This window comes from Panthera onca, chromosome A2 (assembly GCF_046562875.1).
Source record: "Panthera onca isolate mPanOnc1 chromosome A2, mPanOnc1 haplotype 2, whole genome shotgun sequence".
NCBI classification, from domain to species: domain Eukaryota; kingdom Metazoa; phylum Chordata; class Mammalia; order Carnivora; family Felidae; genus Panthera; species Panthera onca.
In genome coordinates, this window is record NC_138340.1 from 54,353,356 (window position 1) to 54,373,397 (window position 20,042).

At 40.4% G+C, this 20,042-nt stretch overlaps 1 protein-coding gene across 11 annotated transcripts in view; it reads right to left on the reverse strand.

The window, feature by feature from the left end:
* Positions 1 to 423: 423 nt before the first annotated feature.
* Positions 424 to 20,042, reverse strand: part of TMCC1 (transmembrane and coiled-coil domain family 1) — a 252,409-nt gene continuing 232,790 nt past the window's right edge. For all 11 annotated transcript variants that reach the window (XM_081794993.1, XM_078442723.2, XM_078442728.2 and 8 more), the window contains 2 exons: positions 7,272 to 7,407; positions 424 to 4,430 (listed from right to left, as the gene is read on the reverse strand). In XM_081794993.1, the coding sequence (XP_081651119.1) occupies positions 4,116 to 4,430; positions 7,272 to 7,407 (451 nt within the window). In that variant the 3' untranslated portion in view covers positions 424 to 4,115. The remainder of the gene's footprint in view (positions 4,431 to 7,271; positions 7,408 to 20,042) is intronic.

The following is a 20,042-nucleotide window of genomic DNA, read 5'->3' on the forward strand; positions in this document are numbered from 1 at the left end:
ATGTATACAGGTGTCAAATCACAATGCACCTAAAGCTAATGTAACACTGTGTGTCAGCTATACACACAACTTTTTTTCAATTAAAAAAAAAAGAATGGACAGGAATTATTATACCTATTTGGTCATCACAAGAATTTGAGGGAGGGCATACTGCCTCTAAAAAACTCCCTCCAAATAACTAAAAGGCAGTCTTACCTACCAGTTGAAAGGAACTGTGTCAAAGTGACAGTCTAAAATGTATGTAAAGTCCTGGGAGACAGTGACAGCCACCCAGCTATCAGTTATGGTCTCATAACGCATGCGTGCGTACACATAGCTTCTAACCCACAAACTGGTGGAAAGTTTTCAAACTGACAAACTTGTCAATGGAAACTGTAATAAATATGCAAAAATAAAGACCAAAATAAACCCGAGTCCAACCACCTCGTTAATAGCTGAGGTCTTTATTTCAATTTGTATGTACAGTAAAAGTGCTGCTGAGAATATGCAGCAACCAGACAAAACATAAATGTAATTCTCTCTCAACAATTAGCAGCTTAAGATCTATCAACTACAGTGTTAACGTTCACGCGTTCACAAGTGTCATTTCTGTACTTTTCAAACCGTGCAAGTGAGTTTTTATTCTTACACACTTTGATAAAACACACAGTCTAGTAGTCAATCCTACTGAGGGTATCACCTAGCATACACAACACCCAGACAGAAATGTTAACTCTTAGAGCCACATTCAAAATCCCCAGTTTCATTTGGGGGTGGGAACCATAATTTTGCCTGTGTCAATTTGCTGATTATAATATTTGGTTTTGTTTTGGATGCGTATTTTCCAAAGCTGAAAGGCAACTCCTTGCTGGAGCTCACTTGGAATTCAGCATTTCATCTGACTGTATCTCAAAGGAATAGGAAGTCAGAAACAAAACCAAATGCAGTGAAGACCACATAAAAATATGCTCATTATTAGGGCATGGCTAGCAAGGAAGGCTTGATCGCAGTGTTCTTCTTGGTTATCAGATTTTCAACTCAACTGGGTGAAGGGGGTACAGGGAAGAAAGAAGACCTGGTCAATGAAGTGTAAAATTTAACCTACTTTTGCTTCTTAAGGAGCCTGTGGAGTAGAAAGCCTTCCTTGCTAGGATGCACGGAGTATATACCAAGGAACTGAAATTGGAGCAGACAGAAGTGCCCTTCAATTGAACCATAAAAAAGGAAAAATGTTAGTTATTCTACAGCCTGAACAGAGTCACCCAGGCTACCACAGCCAGCCTCAAGCACCAGCACTAACAAGTAATCCAGGAATGCTTCATTTCAAAGGGAATGCGTGTAGTCTTTAAAAGAGAAGAAGTGTTAAAGCAAGGGGAAATTTCCACTCACAGAACAATTGTTAAACAACCACTGGAGTGAGGTTATAGAAGGGCTCAGAATAGATGAGAATCCGGGAACAGCCACAGTGCAAAGAAACACAAAGGCAACAGGTGTGGGCAGCGGGAAGTGGGGCAAGGCATGAAAACAGATGCATGGTTACAAATAGCATTAAATGCAGCTAACTGTTGGGACTGGTGAAGAAATCAAGGGACAACACAGCTAGAAAGCTGTTACTGTGCCTGACCTAGCCTGTAGCTCCTTCCTAAGACAGTTTGAGAGGATTGTGGGCAGTTAGCACAGGCCTGCTTGGCTGGGAGCTCAGGGGTTTGTCCACAGGCAAAAACCTTCCTTTGATAGAAACTGTCCCAACACAAATGGGAGCAATATCAATCCATCTGTCACAGTGTCTTCCAGTGCCCACAAAAAACTTAGTAGCTTCTACACAGTTTAGGGGACTCAAAGGTTCTTACAAAAACTGGAGGATTGTGGCTAAAGCCTCTTTTCGATAGCTTTGTGGGGCTCTCTTCCCTACTCTGAGTGATAAGCTAAAGCAGAAAGTTAGCAGAAACTATGCTAGTTCGACAAGGTCATGGTGTCCTTTGGCACTCCTGCCTGAAGTCACTGCAATATTTTTAGGCAAAGTTAACATTTAAAATACATAGGCATGGGAACAATTTGTTTTTGGCCTGAACATGAATTGGTTCCAATTATTTTTTAATAGAAAAATCATCCCTGTGGTCCCTGCTCTGGGCACTAATTTTGAGAGGTCAACAGAGCTAACAGGTTGTACTACAATCATCTGGGGATGGAGTGAAGATTGGGGTACCTGAGTTAAAATATCAAAATGGTTATGGAAACAACATGCTGACTCTGAGAAGGCCAGCCTGCCAAAGCCACAGGAGGCTGGAGCTGTCATGTAAACCATCCTCTCAGACAGAGAAGGCAATGCTAATCTAGTTCCAAAAGAATTTCCTCATATGGGAAGAATAGGCAAAGCATGCTTTGCTACTCTTTTCAGGGCATATTATGTGCCCCTTGCTCATCACTTGGTTGCACAGAACTGAGGCCAAGAGGGAACAGCATTTGCGATTCAATACTATGAAGAGATTAACCAAGCTTTCCAGATATGTCCTAAAGGCCCAGTCCCATCCTGGTGGAACTGGTTATAGCATGGGGAAGAAGGCTCAGTTCTTTCTTCTAAATTGTCTATAAAAGTCCACTGAGCACAAGTACGTTAGTAAGTCAGTCTAGAGGACTAGGAAGCTGACAACATTTTACACCACAAACTTGGGTCCTTCAAACCTGACAGATCCTTTTCTGTTCTTTAGGGAGAATCACCTTCAGTTGATTCTCTCAGGCAGACAGAATAAAGCTTTGAAATTAAGGATGCTGGGGCCAAAATGCAGACAGAAGGTTCCACATCACTTTGGTTTCAGTAATTAGGGGGTGTTAAGAATAAATTAAGGAAACACGAGGAATTACGTATGACTCTCATAATATAGTCTCGATTTTTCCTAAAGATAACCCCAGCCCAAAGTCACTGGGTGAACATTTTCTTGGGGCAAAAAAATCTCTACCCTATCATGCTGGTTTGTGGAAACAGCCTCCTCCTCTCCCTGCACACCCTTTTCCTCTCCAACCAAGCCAAACCCATGAAGTGGTGGGGTGGGGGTGGCAGGACACCAAAAAGCAGCAGCCAGAGGAGGAAGTCTAAGCTGCATCTCAAATCAAGGGCATCAGAGGGGAGCATTTATAGCAAGTCTTCCTTTACTCAAACTGTTTCAAGACAAGAGGGAGCAGCACACTTAAATATCCACACATTTCTTCATTTAAAAACATCACTTCTTTATTTCAAAGGAAAAATAAAAGACCCTCCCAACCCTTTCCAAAAAAACCCAATAATAATAATAACAATAATAAAAAATCCTATTAGAAACCATAAGGAAGCACTGAGAGTTTGAGTATTACATTCTTCAAGTATGCTGTTCGGATTTTTTTTTTTAAAGTTGGTGACTATACACATATTTAAAAAAACCTTAAAAGTGCGGCCAAGGGATTTTGCTTAAAATTAAGTATTTAGAGGGCTACTTCAAAATACTGTAGTAGGGCTTGCAGTGATCCTTTGGGGCATGATGCTCTCACTTTTGTATCCTAGTAAAGGTTAAGGGACCAGGTTCAAAAGTGATCATACTTCCAGGGTTAGCATGAGTGGCCAACTTGGGTGAGAAAGCCAGGGAGAGATCCATGTGTTCATCCACGGACAAGGACAATCCACCCTGAATCCAAAAATTCAGACATGGAATGTGGTAGGATTTCACAGTAAAGTTAGTCTGGGAGGGGGAGAGGTGGTGAGCCCAGACGAGGCAGGGTGTTAGGTTTAACTGGTTTCCCTAATCAGGTTTTTGCATCTTTTTAGTGGGTTTTAGTGCAGTCCTTCAAGCCACAATTTAGAATGCCCTTCAGTGTGCTCCAGATTGTTGGTTCATATTAAAGGACTGTTTAAGATTTGCATCCCAAGGAAAATCATGCTACATAAAAATGATCCAAGATTTTTGCCCAAAAAACTTCTTGGATAAAATCTAAAAAATACTATTGCAATTGCGTCTCTTGAAGAAAAAAACATTATTCTAAATGTAAACAGATTCACTCAACTCTTTTGTTGTTGTAGAAAACTTCAGAGTAGGTAAGTTGCTGTCTAATTCTTCGCTGCATGCACTCGCCAGAGGGTAGGGGAGCACTGCCTTCTTGTGCCAGCATCATCTGGGGGAAGAAAAGAACCGTTCCACATAGCTGAAGAGGGCATCCCAGTGCTTCCAGAGAAAGGCAATGAAAACCACAAGGAATAAAGTGCTGAACGTCCTGTTGCGAGTCTTCATGAGAGGAACCACGCAGTTGGCTACCGTGGAGACAAAGACCAAAAGGACCGCCATGACTGCCAGAAGGATATTGATGAGTTTACCCAGAAGGTTCCGGGCAGTGGCATTCTCCAGCCCTTCCAGCTGTACCACCTGCTGCTGCTGCTGCTGCAGCTCCATCTTGGAGATGCGGGTCTGGCATGCCTCCAGGGCCTCCTGTGGGCCAGAACAGGGAATAGTTAAGCCTTCTGCTCATATGTACTCCGAGTAGCTGACATGCCCTTTGAGCAAGCCAGATGCTTCTTGAGCTATGCCAATGATTTTAAATATGTAAGTCATTATTCAAGCAACTCTTATTCACCTGAACTGCTCTCCATTGCATTCTTTGTGGGGTGGCTCACAGGAAGTAGTAGCCACACTTAGATTTGGTTTTAAACATTAAAAAAAAATTTTTTTTAATATTTATTTTTGAGACACACACACACACACACACACACACACACACACACACACACAGAGTGCTAGTGGGGGAGGATCAGAGAGAGAGGGAGACACAGAATCTGAAGCAGGTTCCAGGCTCTGAGCTGTCAAGAGAGCCCGACGCGGGGTTCGAACTCACAAACCATGAGATCATGACCAAAGCCGAAGTTGGATGCTTAACTGACTGAGCCACCTGGGTGTCCCTGGTCTTAAACATTAAAAAAAAATTTTTTTTTTAATGTCTATTTACTTTTGAGAGAGACAGAGACAGAATGCGAGTGGGTTAGGGGCAGAGAGAGAGGGAGACACAAATCTGAAGCAGGATCCAGGCTCCGAGCTGTCAGCACAGAGCCCAAATGTGGGGCTCGAACTCACGAGCTGTGAGATCATGACCTGAGCTAAAGTCGGCCGCTCAACCAGCTGAGCCACCCAGGCGCCCTAGTCTTAAACATTTTAATGACAAGACTTCAAATATACAATTGGCTTCTTTTTTTCCATTTAAAAATCACAAATTTAAGTTGCACAGTTGTGCCACATAAAACATTTCAAATAGGATACATAGTTCCTCTTGATACTTTCCTCAAATCCAGGTCCTAGTCTTAAAGTAACACTGTCAATTTAATGTGTTCATCCTTTCACTTATGTTTAAATGCATACATATTTAAGCCTAGGGAAACGTATGGAATTATTTTTTGACTTTCTATCTTAATATAAATAGTATCACAGTATGGCAACTAATTCATAACTTGTTCTTTTACTCAACAGTGTGGGTCCTGGTGATCCTTTCCCTGTCAATGTGTAGAGATGTACCTCATTCTTTTTAACTGCTATGTAGCATTTTACAGTAGGGTAGGTATTTCATAGTTTATTCAGCCAGTTCCCAACTGGAGAGATTTAGGTTATTTCCAACTTTTCTACCGTAACAACTATAATGTGAACATCCTCTGGACATCCTTGTACACACTATCTGGTGTTTTCCAAGTTAAGCAAACCGCAGACATCAGTGTAAAGGGCTCTCTGATCCATCTCCCTAAAAAGAGTACACTTCCCCCCTTTTAGGTTGATCTCTTTAAAAGAGGGCACTATGCTCAAGCAGTAGACCAAATATTTTAAGTAAAAGGTTCCTTTCAAGCCATGAGTTTATATGAAATTTACCCACAACGTTCGGAGGACAGACCCTATCTCCTTAGCTAAGGTCAGGTATCCTGTAAAGTTCAGTAATGGTGGGAGCCCGAGGTTTTTCTGGTCTTGGTTTCAGTGCGTCCTGGTTTCCCAGGACTTGAGGTGAAGGCTAGGCAACTTCAGGCTGGAGCAAGCTAGTGAATGGGCAGTCAATGAATACTACCCAGCCCAGAATGATCATGGGAAAAAAACTAAAACATGAACAGAATTCTGAAGTCTGGAGAAGGTGGCAGCTGGGCAAATGATCTAGACATTCTCTTGATTTGTTTGGGCTGTAAAGAAGATTCCTGGACCACTTCCCTTCTCTAAGACTAGCTTATTTCAAGATGCTTTCATATGAAATCAGCAACTGTTCCCCTAGAAATACCTCCCAAGATAAGAAAAAGTTACATATTCTATTTCTTCACAGCATACACTAGAGGGCTAGTAACCTTAAACATTACTGCCTCATATGTTATTCTCACAAACTGCTTGGCAATGTGCCTGTAAAAGGCTTGGGTTTGGCAACTAGGACAAAACCCCTTTTTATAGAAGAAGACAGACAAGATGGCCATGAATCTTGTCAGAGCAGCTCCTGAAGCAGGAGCCAACAGATGTAATAATGCATGTAATCTTCTATATACTGAGACCTCAGAACATTTCCTAAGAACTCAAGCAAGCACACCACCCCTAAATGGTATAGACTTTTGAGAAATGTACCTCATTTCAAGAATAGGTAAATTACAGTTAATATAACTTCCTCCTGATATTCTATGTTCTGCATCTTTTTTCCTGAACTTTTCAAATACTATGGTAAAATACACCTAACATTAAATTTATCATTTAATTTTAACCATTTTAAAGTGTACAATTCAGGGTCATTTAGTAAATTGATAATGTTGTACAACCATCACTACTATCAAATTCTAGAACATTTTCATCACCCCCAAAAGAAATCCCCTATCCCTGTTATTCCCTTTCCTCACTCCCTGTAGCCCCTGTCAACCACTGATCTACTTTCTGTCTCCATAGACTATTCGGGACATTTCATGTAAATGGAATCACGTAATATGTGGCCTTTTGTGACTGGCTTTTTTTCCCCACTGAATTTAATGTTTTCTACATTTATCCATCAGTATTTCATTCTTTTTTCTTCTTCTTCTTCTTTTTTTTTTTTATTGTGGTAAAAGACATAGAACATAAAATCTACCACCTTAACCATTTTTAAGGGTATAGCTGAATGGTAGTAAATGCATTCATAATGTCATGCTGCCATCACCACCATCCACCTCCATAGCTCTTTTCATCTATACTCATTACACAAGCACCCCTCATTTCCTTCAATCCCAGCCCCTGCCAACCACCATTCTACTTTTTGTTAGTCTTATGCTTTTACATGTGATCCTTCATGCTAACCTGGATGTCCCGGGCCCGTTCATAGGACTGATATGCGATTTTCTCTTCCATGCTGGCCAATTCCTGCTTCAAGTTTAAGATTTCATTCTGGTGGAGCTCTGTTAGGTCATTTAGTTGTTCTTCTAATCGTTCACATCTAAGAATGGGGGAAAAGTTAGAATTTTATGCATTCTGTATTTTTCCTGGTATTACTCTCACATCCCATCCCCCAAATCCTTTCTGCAAAGGAAGAAAACAAAGCACAGAAAAATTAAGTCAGTGGCCTGGGCTAACAAGGCATGCTAGTGGGTTCAGTTCTCAGTCCCTGAAATGGACAGCTTGTCACAAGGCCATATCATAGCAGCAACATGGTTTTTCCACAATCTTCTCAACACACAGTATTTGCAGCGATGCCAGCAGCCCTGGTTAGCTTTGAGCATATTCATAATAAATGAGGCAGTTTTTACTCTGCTCTGAGCAGCAGAGGGGAGAGGCAAAAAATAGAGGACAATTAAGCAGGTCTCATCACAAGATAAACAGCACATAAATGGAAAATGACCTTCTAGCAGTCACCAGTAGCTTATTCTGATAATTGGTAAGTCACTCACCTGGATATTCATGATTCAGGACCTATCATCCCCATGGCCAAGCACAGCGTCTAGGTCATCTTAGTCAACAAATACTTACTGAGAGTCTGAGGTGTACCAGGTATACTGTGGTAAGCAACACAGAATGCCTACCTTCAGTAATTTACATGCTAAGGTGTGTGGTGGGGGAGGGAGGTGAGGCAGAAAAAACAAGACAATTGCAGGTATGGGTAAGTAAAACGTAGTCAGTAGGGGTATACGACAGAGTGCCTGATGGTAGGTTAAGCTGGAATGTCAGAGAAGAACTCTTTCCTGCTTGGCACTCTCCAGCAATGAGAGCTGAAACTTGAATGATGATATGAATGGACTTATAAAGATGTGGGGGGAGGAGTATCTCAAAGCAGAAGGAATAGTAGGTATCAAGTTCTCAAGATGGGAACTAGCTTGGCAGGTTTGGGGGACACAAAGCAGGCCTGTGTGGCTACAGCTGAGAAAAAAACAGAATGGAGGGAGATGAGGTTCCTTGGGAACAGGTCCTTTTCTTCATCTTGTATCTCTAGCACTTAGGACTACCTATGAGAAGGTTATTTATATAAAGATGGAACCTGGGCTGGGCACCTAAGGACCAGTAGGATTGAAACATGTTTAAAGGACAAGATCAAAGATTTTAGGTGGAAAAAGAACATGGGTAAAGGGCAGGAGGTAGAAATGTACAGGATAATTGGAATGATGGATCTATGTTGGAGAGAAAAGGGAAATCTGGCCGTAAAAGGTAGGCATGGGAGTTGGAATTCTGGAACAGATAGTAAATGGGCCCAAAGCAGATTGCTGATTGGGGAAGGGTGACATGAACACAGTGTTTTAGGAAAATGGGTTATGTAGAGGTGAAGAGGACAGACTGGGGTAGGTTGTGTCTGAAAATCCCAGGAACCAAACAAAGAGCTACGTAGGTAGAAGGACAGTTGAAAACTAACCATTAAAAAAGACTTGAAAGGTAACAAGAAATACATTCTAGGTTATGGTGAATAAAATGTAAGCTTCTCTGATAGACAGAGGGCTCAGCCCAACAGAATACACTACCCCTGAATGCTACTTGGGCAAGCACACACCCAACATTAGCATAGAAGCCTCAGAGGGCTTTGTATTAAAAAAATAAAAATGCCCGAAATCAGTCACTTAAAACTACCTTGCCCTTTCCTTATTTTTAACCCCATATATAGTACACAAACTTTTAAGGAATACACAGAAGTTTTCAGTTTAAGGTAACTCATGTTGCAGCATCACTGATATTCTCCCTTCCAATAATCTGTATCATACATAATTACATCCTAAACTCCATTCTTTCTCTAAGAAATGAGGATTTTTTTTAAAAAGGCACAGCCAACACTTTTTATTACTTATTTTTTAATTTATTAGTTTTTACCCTTTTTTACTTTTTTTTCACCCTTTATTACTTATTATTTTATTACCCTTTTTATTCAGTATTACTGAATCCTACTGAGTTCTCCTTTACCTTGGATAGGCATTTGTATTGCTTGCTTTCACACCAAAATTCTGTTACTAATGTGATGGGACAGATCAGAAAGTGTTTCCAACCTTTACCTGTAACTAGGGCCAACATCCTCTGTGACTGCCTTTTCACTTCATCTGCTGCCCAAGGCATGTTTTCAGAAACAGGCACCACCTCCAGAACTGATTTTCTACCATATTTTAAGTCCACCAAGTGCCATAAGAATACGTTGATATACTATTGCCTTTACAGGCTCATCTTATCTTAGCTCACTGCTCTGTGGTGTTTTTAGTGTTTGATTATTTCATCGTTCTCTCTCTTCACCAGAGATGGGAAAGAGACTTTATAAAAGGAGTGCTCCAGGGGCGTCTGGGTGGCTCAATCGGTTAAGTGTCAGACTTTGGCTCAGGTCATGATCTCACAGTTCATGGGTTCAAGCCCTGCCATTAGACTCTGTGCTGACAGCTCAGAACCTAGAGCCTGCTTTGGAATCAATCAATCTCTCTCTCTCTCTCTCTCTCTCTGCCCCTCCCCTGCTTGCACTGTCTCTCAAAAATGAATGTAAACAAACAAAAAAAGGAGTGCTGCAAAGTTACCATTCCTTTGAGATTTAAGGGAAGGGCTGGGCCTAGCAGCAAATAACCCTCCTAAGCCAAAGAATGATGTTGGGTGGCAGGGAGGGGAGCATGGCAGTGGTGGCAACAAGTCTGCTGATGAAAACAGACCCATGTGACATCTTTTGGCACGTGTTTCGTAATTGTATAGTTCTTTAGGCCTTTCAGGAATGTTGGAGAATCTTATTTGATATTAAACATGGCTCACACATTCCATTAGAACAGAATAAAAAGTAACAGCAGCAGCTGCCATTTATTCAGTGGCTACTATATATCCAAATTCATTTGTAAAACCCAAGAAGGCAGTAGGTATTATCTTCACTTTACAGATAAGGAAACAAAGCTCAGAGAGGTAAAGTGACTTGCCTAAGGGAATACAGAAATTAAGTAGGGAGCAAAGATTCGAATCCATGTTCGTTTGATTTTAAATCCAAGTTCTTAACCTTTTACACTGTGATGCCACTTCGAAATGACTCAAGAAGCCCAGATGAACTAAACTCCCTTTGTAGGTAAGCAATCTGAGTCAGGTCTATAGCTGATCCAAATTACATTGCCATACAGGAGCTAGACTCAGCTACAATGACATGATTGTTTGGAGCCTGATGTCAAGGTGGAGTCAATGGAAGGAGGAATGTAATAAAAACGCTATAAACCCAGAGTCAAAAAGAGAATAACAACAAATGCTGGGGAGGATGTAGAGAAATCTGAACTCTCACAGAGCTGGTGGGAATGTAAATGGTGCATCAGCTTTGGAAAACAGTTTGGCAGTTCCTTAAAAAGTTAAACACAGAATTACCATAAGACCCAGCAATTCCACTCCAGGTATACACTGAAGAGAGATGAAAACCTATTTCTACCTTCTTAGGTATACACAAACATTCACAACAACATTATTCTTAATGGCCAAAAAGTAGAAAGAACAAAATGTCCATCAACTGATGGATGGATAAAATGTGGTGTAACCATACAATGGAGTATTATTTGGAAATAAAAATTAAGTAATGACACATGCTACAATATGGATGAGTCTTGAAAACATTATTCTAAGTCAAAGATGCCAGTTATAATAAACACTGGGGAAAAGTGATTACAGGTATGACAGCCAGGAAAACTTGGGTTTGAGTCTTAGGTCTGCATCTCATAAGCTATATGGTCCTAGTTAGGTTAGCTCACTTTTCTGAGCAAGTTCCTTCACCTATAAAATGATGGTAATAATCTTAATCTTTTATACTCATTTGAGCATGGAGAGGTCCTTAAAAAATGTCCAGTTTTCTCCTTTCTGTCTTCACAGTTTTACCAAGGAATATAATGGCCTTTTTGAAAATGTTTCTACTTATTTTTTTAATGTTTATTTACTTATTTTGGGAGAGAGAGAGAGAGTAAGCAAGCGGGGCAGGGGCACAGAGAGAGGAAGAGAGAGACAATCCCAAGCAGGCTCTGCGCAGTCAGTGTGGAGCTCAATGCGGGGCTTGAATCCATGAACCATGAGATTATGACCTGAGCTGAAATCAAAAGTCTGATGCCTAACCGACTGAGCCACCCAGGCATCCCTGAAAATGTTTCTACTTATTAAAGAAGGCATCACTTGAAAACATGCTCCCTGAAAGGAATTCATGCATAATTTGAAAACCTTTTTAGCCAGCCAAATATTTCCTGTGGTGACTGATTCATGGCCTTAATCTCATTTTAGGCTCATTGCAGTCCACATCAATAAATATCTCACACTCAATTTTACATGTCTCTAAGATTATCACTATTTCATGTACCTCCCTACCCCTCTAGAGTTGTTGAAAGATAAAAATAGGTTACCTTACTAGAAAGAATCTTAAACTCTGGGGGTTAGAAAAGATCTTAGAAATCTAGTTAAATCTCTTTCAATTGAGGAATTATTTCTATAACATCCCTGACAAGCAATCTCTCCTTGAATACCTCCAGTAGCAGGGTTTCATTTATCTTAAGGCATTTTTTCCCATTAGAGAAGTTCTTTTTAAAACTGAGCTAAAACCCCTAGCTACTTGTAATTCTCACCCCACAGTCTTTAGAGTCACAAAAAGCAAGCTACTCCCATACCTGTATTACCCCTGATACCTCCATTCAGCAAGAGGAAATAGTTCCCGATATATTTGTATAGAACAAATCCCTGGTAAAGTCTTGACTGCTCTTGTATCTGTCAGTATTATTTGGTGGTGGGGCGGCGGGGGGTGGGGGGGGGAGGCGGTGTAAAAAAGGGCTAGTTTAATTAAATACAAGGAAGAGGCTAAACAGGGCAAGGAAAGTAGGGGCATCACACGAAAGCACAAGTCCCTCGTCAGTGTTGTTGTTTTTTTTTAAATTTTTTTAATGTTTATTTATTTTTGAGAGAGAGAGACACAGAGTGTGAAGGGGGGGAAGGTCAGAGAGAGAGGGAGACACAGAATTTGAAGCAGGCTCCAGACTCTGAGCTGTCAGCACAGAGCCTGACGTGGGGCTCAAACTCATTAATGGTGAGATCAAACCTGAGCTGAAGTCAGATGCCTAACTGAATGAGCCACTCAGGCGCCCCAAGTATCATTTTTAATTCAGTCCGCTGACAGTGGTTTCTGTCAGTGCTCTTTCTTTCCACATGCTATTTGTAAAGATATGCTTGTCTTCTACTATCTTAATTCTGGGTGAAGATACAGTGGCCAAGACAGGGCAAGGCCAAGCCAGAGCTCACAGACTGCTGCTAGAGAATATCCCAGCCCCAAACCTGGGAACTGTCCTTGCTAGGGCAACATACACTTTTTTGTACAATATAAAAGGTCAGGTGAGAAGATGAGGTAAGAATCATGAGAGCCTTCCGGCTCCTGTGAACAGTCGGCGGTAGGAAGGCCACGTTGGTGGATGAAGGTTTAAGTTAGCCTATTCACTCATTTCATCTACTGTTTAGGAGCCCCATATCTACACACCTAGTTGAAAAGCAAAATGCATTCACATTTATGTTTTATTTATCCTAATGTTTCTGGGAGCACCCATCATTTTTTTTTCAATATATGAAATTTACTGTCAAATTGGTTTCCATACAACACCTGGTGCTCATCCCAAAAGGTGCCCTCCTCAATACCCACCCCCCCCCATCAACCCTCAGTTTGTTCTCAGTTTTTTTTTTTTTTTAATGAATTCTTCTTTAATAGTGTTTTCCTTTTATTTTTTATTTATTTATTTTTATTTTTTTATTTTTTAATATATGAAATTTACTGTCAAATTGGTTTCCATACAACACCCAGTGCTCATCCCAAAAGGTGCCCTCCTCAATACCCATCACCCACCCTGCCCTCCCTCCCACCCCCCATCAACCCTCAGTTTGTTCTCAGTTTTTAAGAGTCTCTTATGCTTTGGCTCTCTCCCACTCTAACCTCTTTTTTTTTTTTTCCCTCCCCCTCCCCCATGGGTTTCTGTTAAGTTTCTCAGGATCCACATAAGAGTGAAAACATATGGTATCTGTCTTTCTCTGTATGGCTTATTTCACTTAGCATAACACTCTCCAGTTCCATCCACGTTGCTACAAAGGGCCATATTTCATTCTTTCTCATTGCCACTAGTACTCCATTGTGTATATAAACCTTCTTTATCTATTCATCAGTTGATGGACATTTAGGCTCTTTCCATAATTTGGCTATTGTTGAGAGTGCTGCTATAAACATTGGGGTACAAGTGCCCCTATGCATCAGTACTCCTGTATCCCTTGGGTAAATTCCTAGCAGTGGGAGCACCCATCACTGATTGAAGGGGACAAAGATAAAGTAAACAGAAATTTGCCAAGTGGCAAGTGACAGGCAGATTAAGGTACAAAATGTTTCTTCCTTCAAAGTTTTAACACTTTTTTTAGCTTTTAAGTAATTTCTATACCCAATGTGGGGCTTGAACTCAACTCTGAGATCAAGAGTCGTGTGCTCCACAAACTGAGCCAGCCAGGTGCTCCAGCATTCTTTAATATTCCTTTGAAGTGCAACCCTTGCATCCCACATTCTTTTCCAGAATTTTAGATCCAAATTGATGTAAGAAATTTAGATTTTTTAGTGTATGTATGTGTGTGTATATATATATATATATATATATATATATATATATATATATATATAAATATATATATTTTAAAGTCTGTACTTAAATTAGTACATGCTTTACTGACTTCTTTCACCCATTGAGGTCCTTCCACCCTTGAAGCATATCCTTTAGTATTTCTTTCAGCAAAGGTTTCCGTGAATGGTAATCTTTGTCTACACATGTCTGAAAGTGTCTTAATTTCACTTTCTTAAAAAATAAATTAGGTGGACAGCATTCTAAGATCACAGTTATTCTTCCTTAGCACTTAGAAGGTATTGTTGCATTGTTTTCTGCCAGTATAAGTCTCTTATTTGTTTGGTCCATTTCACACTGAGTTTCTTTCATAAACTGGATTTCCTTGTGCCATATGCAACTTTTGTTTCAAAGTATTTTATGGAGTTCCCTCCTGCATATATGTATCTCTTTCAGGTTCCTCTTTGGGCTGTATGATTGATGGCTTGGGTTGTGATAAAATAGGTTTTGGATACTTTCACTTGTGAATAGCTAAGATGATTTATTAATAACACCTTAGGCTGCCCCTCACATTTTTATCTGTATGTAAGATAGAAATTCTGTAATTATATAACACTATATATAAATATGTAATACTGTATATGAATCATAGAGTATATGCAAAAGTCCTTAGCACTTGTTCCCGACACTCTTTTTTTAAAAACATTTATTTATTTATTTTGTGAGAGAGAGCCAGTGAGACAGCACCAGTGGGGAAGGGGCAGAGAGAGAGGGAGGGAGGGAGAAAGAGAATCCTAAGCAGGCTCTGTGTTGTCAGCACAGAACCTGAGGCGGGATTCAATCCCACAAACTGTGAGATGATGACCTGAGCCGAAATCAGTAGTTGGATGCCAAACCAACTGAACTACCCAGGCGCCCCTCCCAACACTCTTGAACATTATTATAAGCCAATGTTTATCATACAATGGTCACCAACATGTCAAAGGTTCTGGAAGCCATTTTCTGACTGGATTTGGTTCATCTCATATCTGAAGGCTCTCTGTCTTCACTCCTCCCACTTTGTGCCCTCTTTGTACTTCTGTTTATATGCAATCTGTATGCAATTTGTACCAGCTGATGGATCTGCTCAGACTGGGTTTTGGATTCAAACCCCGGCTCTGCAACTCACCAGTGTGGAAGAGGCAGTCTACCTACTCCAAAGGGCAACTGTGAAGACTGAACAAGAGTTAGAGGTCAAATGCCCTACACAAAAAAGGAGCTCTGTGGGAAATATCACAGATATACATTTGGTTTCATTTTTGTCTTATAATCCTCCCAGCTCCCTCCAACAATTCCTAGTGAGGAAGTTCAACAGGACTGCTTGTTGATTGCCATGCAGTCTCTCTCAAGTGCCCTGTGGCTCTACTGTTCAAGGCTTCCTATTTCTGATTTTTTTCTCTCCTCTAACCCTCCATTTCTTCATCTATCAACACATTCTCAATTTACATTTTTAGAAGTTTTCACTGTTCCAGGATATTCAGAGTTTTTCCTATGACATCACACAAAAGGGTTTCTGGGTACACATTCTGTCCTTTTCAAGAAGAAGAAGAGAGGCACATGCCTCTCTTATTTCCTCATCAGGAGGGCCAGCACAAACATACAAATGGGTTCCTGCTATCTCCCTGACTCAAGTTTGCCAGATAACCAAGTCCATTCACTGGACTATTCCAAGCTTTCCTTTAAATTGATGAAACTGTCCTACCTATCTTTCTTTAAAGACATCTGTTTTGTATGTGTGAAAGGGAAAGTATCTCAAGTAAGTTTCAACTGATCTTTCCAAATCCCTAAAAAGAGTCGAGTAGAAATGGTTAATCCTCACCATAACCTTGTAAAAAATAAAGTCCTTCAGAGATTAAACAATTTACTCACGGTTACATGAGAAATTAATAGCAAAATCTCCTCAAGCTGAGAGTCTTCCCAAGTATGAAAATATACTACTGTTCCCACAGACAGTACTTTATTAACAATTAGTTAAATAGCAAAGTAGCATTTGGGTAAGTAGAATGAGCTCCATGTCCCCACAGATGAAAACAGAACAACCAACAGGTTAGGAGACTTGCCAAGGTGACACAAAGCTGCAGAATTCAAGGGTGAAGCAAGACCCACAATGGGTCCACTTGAAACAGCTGCATTAATTCACCAACTAATAACTACTAGCAGTTGCTTCCCTCTTCAAGTCATAATAATTACCTGGAGAATGAGGACTTTCTGAAAGAACAGAAAAGTCACAGCTGTTATTATGTAGCTGAAATCCTATTTACACTTACAGTTTTTTCTAATTAAAAATTTTTCATGTTATTTATTTTTAATAAGAAACCTTTATTTATTTATTTACTTACTTATTTTTGAGAGAGAGAGCATGTGTGAGGAGTAGAGAGAGAGAATCCCACAAAATGCAGAAAAAGAGGGAGACAGAGTGTGGAGCCAGGAGTGGGACTTGAGCTCACCCGAAGGAGGTTCAAGCTCACCTGATGCAGGGCTGAAACTCAAGAACTGTGAGATCATGACCTGAGCCAAAGTCAGATGCTTAACCGACAGGGCCCCCCAGGCCCCCCTCATGTTTGTTTATTTTTTGAGGGAGAGAGAGAACACATGAGCAGGGGAGGGGCAGGGAGAGAGAGAGGGAAAGAGAGAATCCCAAGCAGGCTCTTCACTGTTAGTGCAGAGCCCATGGTGGGGTTTGATCCCACAAACCATGAGATCATGACCTGAGCGGAAATCAAGAGCTGGATGCTTAACCGACTAAGCCACCCAGGCACCCCGCACAATTTTTTTTTTTTTAAAGTAGGCTCTATCCTCAACGTGGGGCTCAAACTCATGACCCTGAGATCATGAGTCACATGCTCTATTAAGCCAGCCAGGCGCCTTTACACTCACACAGTTGTGTTTGGGTTACCATAGTTAAGCACCTCCGATCTGCAGGAAACATCAGGGAGGAAACCAAGAAAGCCATAAACTCTGGGGCTTTTGTAAAATGCTATGAACAAAGAGGTTGGCAAGATGCCCTGGGTGTCTTGGAATGCAGGTCTCCCAGGTTGCTTCAGCACCTTGAAAGAACTTTAATGGGCCTGTCACTGCTAAAACACTTTTGCTGATTTGTTCACCCAGGTCATGGAAGTTTGTTCCTCAGCTTTTTTCACAACCTCACAACCCACAATTTGAAAGCACAAACCTGATCAGGCATAGCAATTTGCAGTCAAACATTTTTCAGTGCCATCAGTCATTTTTATGTGGCTTACATAACCTATATGTGAAATTATGGTCTGAAATCAGGCTAACACAAAGAGCCCAGTAAAGATGATGTGGTGTCATTTTGGGTGGAGGAGTGCAAGCAGGGGAGGAATTTAGGGTTCGGTCTACATCTAGTTAATCACTGTAAGCATCAAAACATCAAAACACTAGCACCAGTAATAACAATAACTACACACCTCCACCCCCCCATGCCTTTTTATGTGTGGCATCTGCCTCTGATTCATGAAGACATTTCTACCTTAATCCTTACCTCCTTTGTCCCTAGGAGGTACTTTAATTTGTAATTAAGGAATGGGAGACTGAGAAAGATGCAGTAACTTCCCCTTGTTAGGTTAGTGAGGTGTACTGAAAATCTGAACCACTCAGTTCATGCTTCCTCTTTTTAGAGTTTACTGTTGCCTTTTAAAAAACTTATTGTTCCTATACGACTAATCAAATGCAAAATCTAAACAACAACAAAAGGAAGAAAACATCTATTACTACAGTTCCCACTACTCTCATTATTAACATTATAATCTCTTTTGCTTTACTTGCTAGTGTTTACTTCCTACCAAAATCCTAAAACAAGGAACTTGGATCTCTAGGGAATTCATAGAAAGAACACCTCTGTCCTTTAATTAAATATTATTATCAAAGACTGAGGTGGAGAGGGGAAGGGAAAGTAAACTGTGTACAGCCTTTCACAAATGTGATTTTTTAAAATCAAGAACTCTCTGTAAGGGATTTTAACCTCTTGATATGACACCAGTTAGAGCTCTCTGGACATGAAAGGAGACGAAATTCTTGATCCAAGTGTATGATTTTGACTGGCATGTGTTTTCCATGAGACTTCAGCTTAAACACAAAAAATGAGATTAATAATCTCATTTTGAGACTTTTTACTCAGAAGTTCTTCTGAAATCATTACTACAACTCAAAGAAAATTTCAATACAGTTTGACTTCAACTATTAGCAAACAGAAAGCCTTAAGACTGTAAGATCTTTTTAAAATGTAGGTTATGTCATATTTTGGCAGATGAAATCCACCTCCCCCTGAAGTAAAATCTGCTCTATTTACAAAATATAAAAACACATGTAGATTTTGTTGTAGGTAAACAATAAATAATAATATATAAATTGATAAAGTATTTCAGCCATTGGATTAGTACACACAGTAGTCATCTTCTTAGATCAAAGATAACCTGGTGCTCTTTTGGGTCAAATTCCTGATGAATGAGGAACTGGATGAGTGCCAGGCTGGGAATGCTTCACCTAGTGCATCACTCTTTGGGTGTGGCTCAAAAGTTCAGAGCCATCTCTGAGAGCTAGTGGTACTTCTCTAGTTGGGCAACAGGTCACTAGGACAGGATGGCTGAAAATCTTGTAGAGCAGGTATTAAGAGAAACAGGAAGAACTAGGTCCCGGTGCTAACACCAACAGGGACCTGAGGTAGCTGCTGCCAGTGTTTGACCAGAAAAGAGACACATAGGTAGGGTAAGGGTATGACCTGTAGTGGCAACTTGAATACATTCGTGGCTGAATTAGGGAAAGTAGATGTCTTGTCCTCACTTTTTGTTACCTCATTTGTGTTGAAGCCTGAAAAGAGGCTAGGGAACACTGAACTAGTCTTTAGTTGGAAAGTAAAAAGCATAGAATTAGTCCCCCAAACTTTCAGGGTAGGCAGTGCATTATCTTAAAGACAAGAAACAGCAGATGCCTAAAGCATATAGGGAATAAATATAAAAGCTGGTGGGGCGGGGGCGGAGGTGGGTTTCTAGGCAATTTGGAAACTTGGTAATGACAGCTTTCCAACATCCTGGCATACCACAGACTATACTAGGTGCTTCCACATACATTATCTCCTTTAATAATCTCAACAACCATGTACAATAGATATCATTACCTTGTTTTTATAGAGAAAACTAAGGCTCAGATGAGTTACATACTGTCACACAGCTAACTAGTGTCAGAACTGGCAAGTGAATTCAGGCTTGTCCAACCTCAATTAATTACTGAAGTAAAATAATTTTTCCCTCCCTCTCTTCCTCTCTCCTTCCCTCCTATTCTTCCTCTATTACCTCTTCAGTGGCTAAACTGGGAAGAGCAGCACATCTGTAAATCTCTTTTATGGAAGGTCTTATTCTTCATAAGGACATATTTCAATTGGGCTTTTTTTCTTTATAATAGCTAATTTGATCCAATATTCTCAGTTTCAATTTCAACTTACTGTTCAAACCTAGTCTACATATACATTGATCTGAGAGTCTCAGATCAATTTACAGTTGATATTGAGCTAACACCTGGAATAATGGAGCTAAAATCGGTCTCTGGTCATATCTTTCTCATGTCTAGTGATGGTAAAATGAAATTATATTTAACTGACCATTTGTTTAGTTAAAACTCCAATGGCCTGTGCTAATTGGGTTAGCCTAGCTACCCATGGTTCCACTGCATGTGATGACTGCTCACGGCGACTGCCTTCTTCTGTATTTTTGCTCTTATGATTCAGGGCAATTTAAAATATCCCTGGGCTTAATACAAAGAGTCTGAGAAGCCAGTTTCCAAAGGACAGTAATCCTCTTAAAATAGAAGCTTTCAAAATGGTATTACTGCTTGTGAACACGAGAAGGGTTTTTAGCCTGCCCTACATGACACTGCCATATACTGGCAGTAGCTGAGTAGGGTTGCAGGCCAGATCTCCTAAGGAAAAAATTACAAAAGGAACCTGTACAACTGTCAATGAATGGTTTCCTGGTTCTCCCCTATTTTCAAT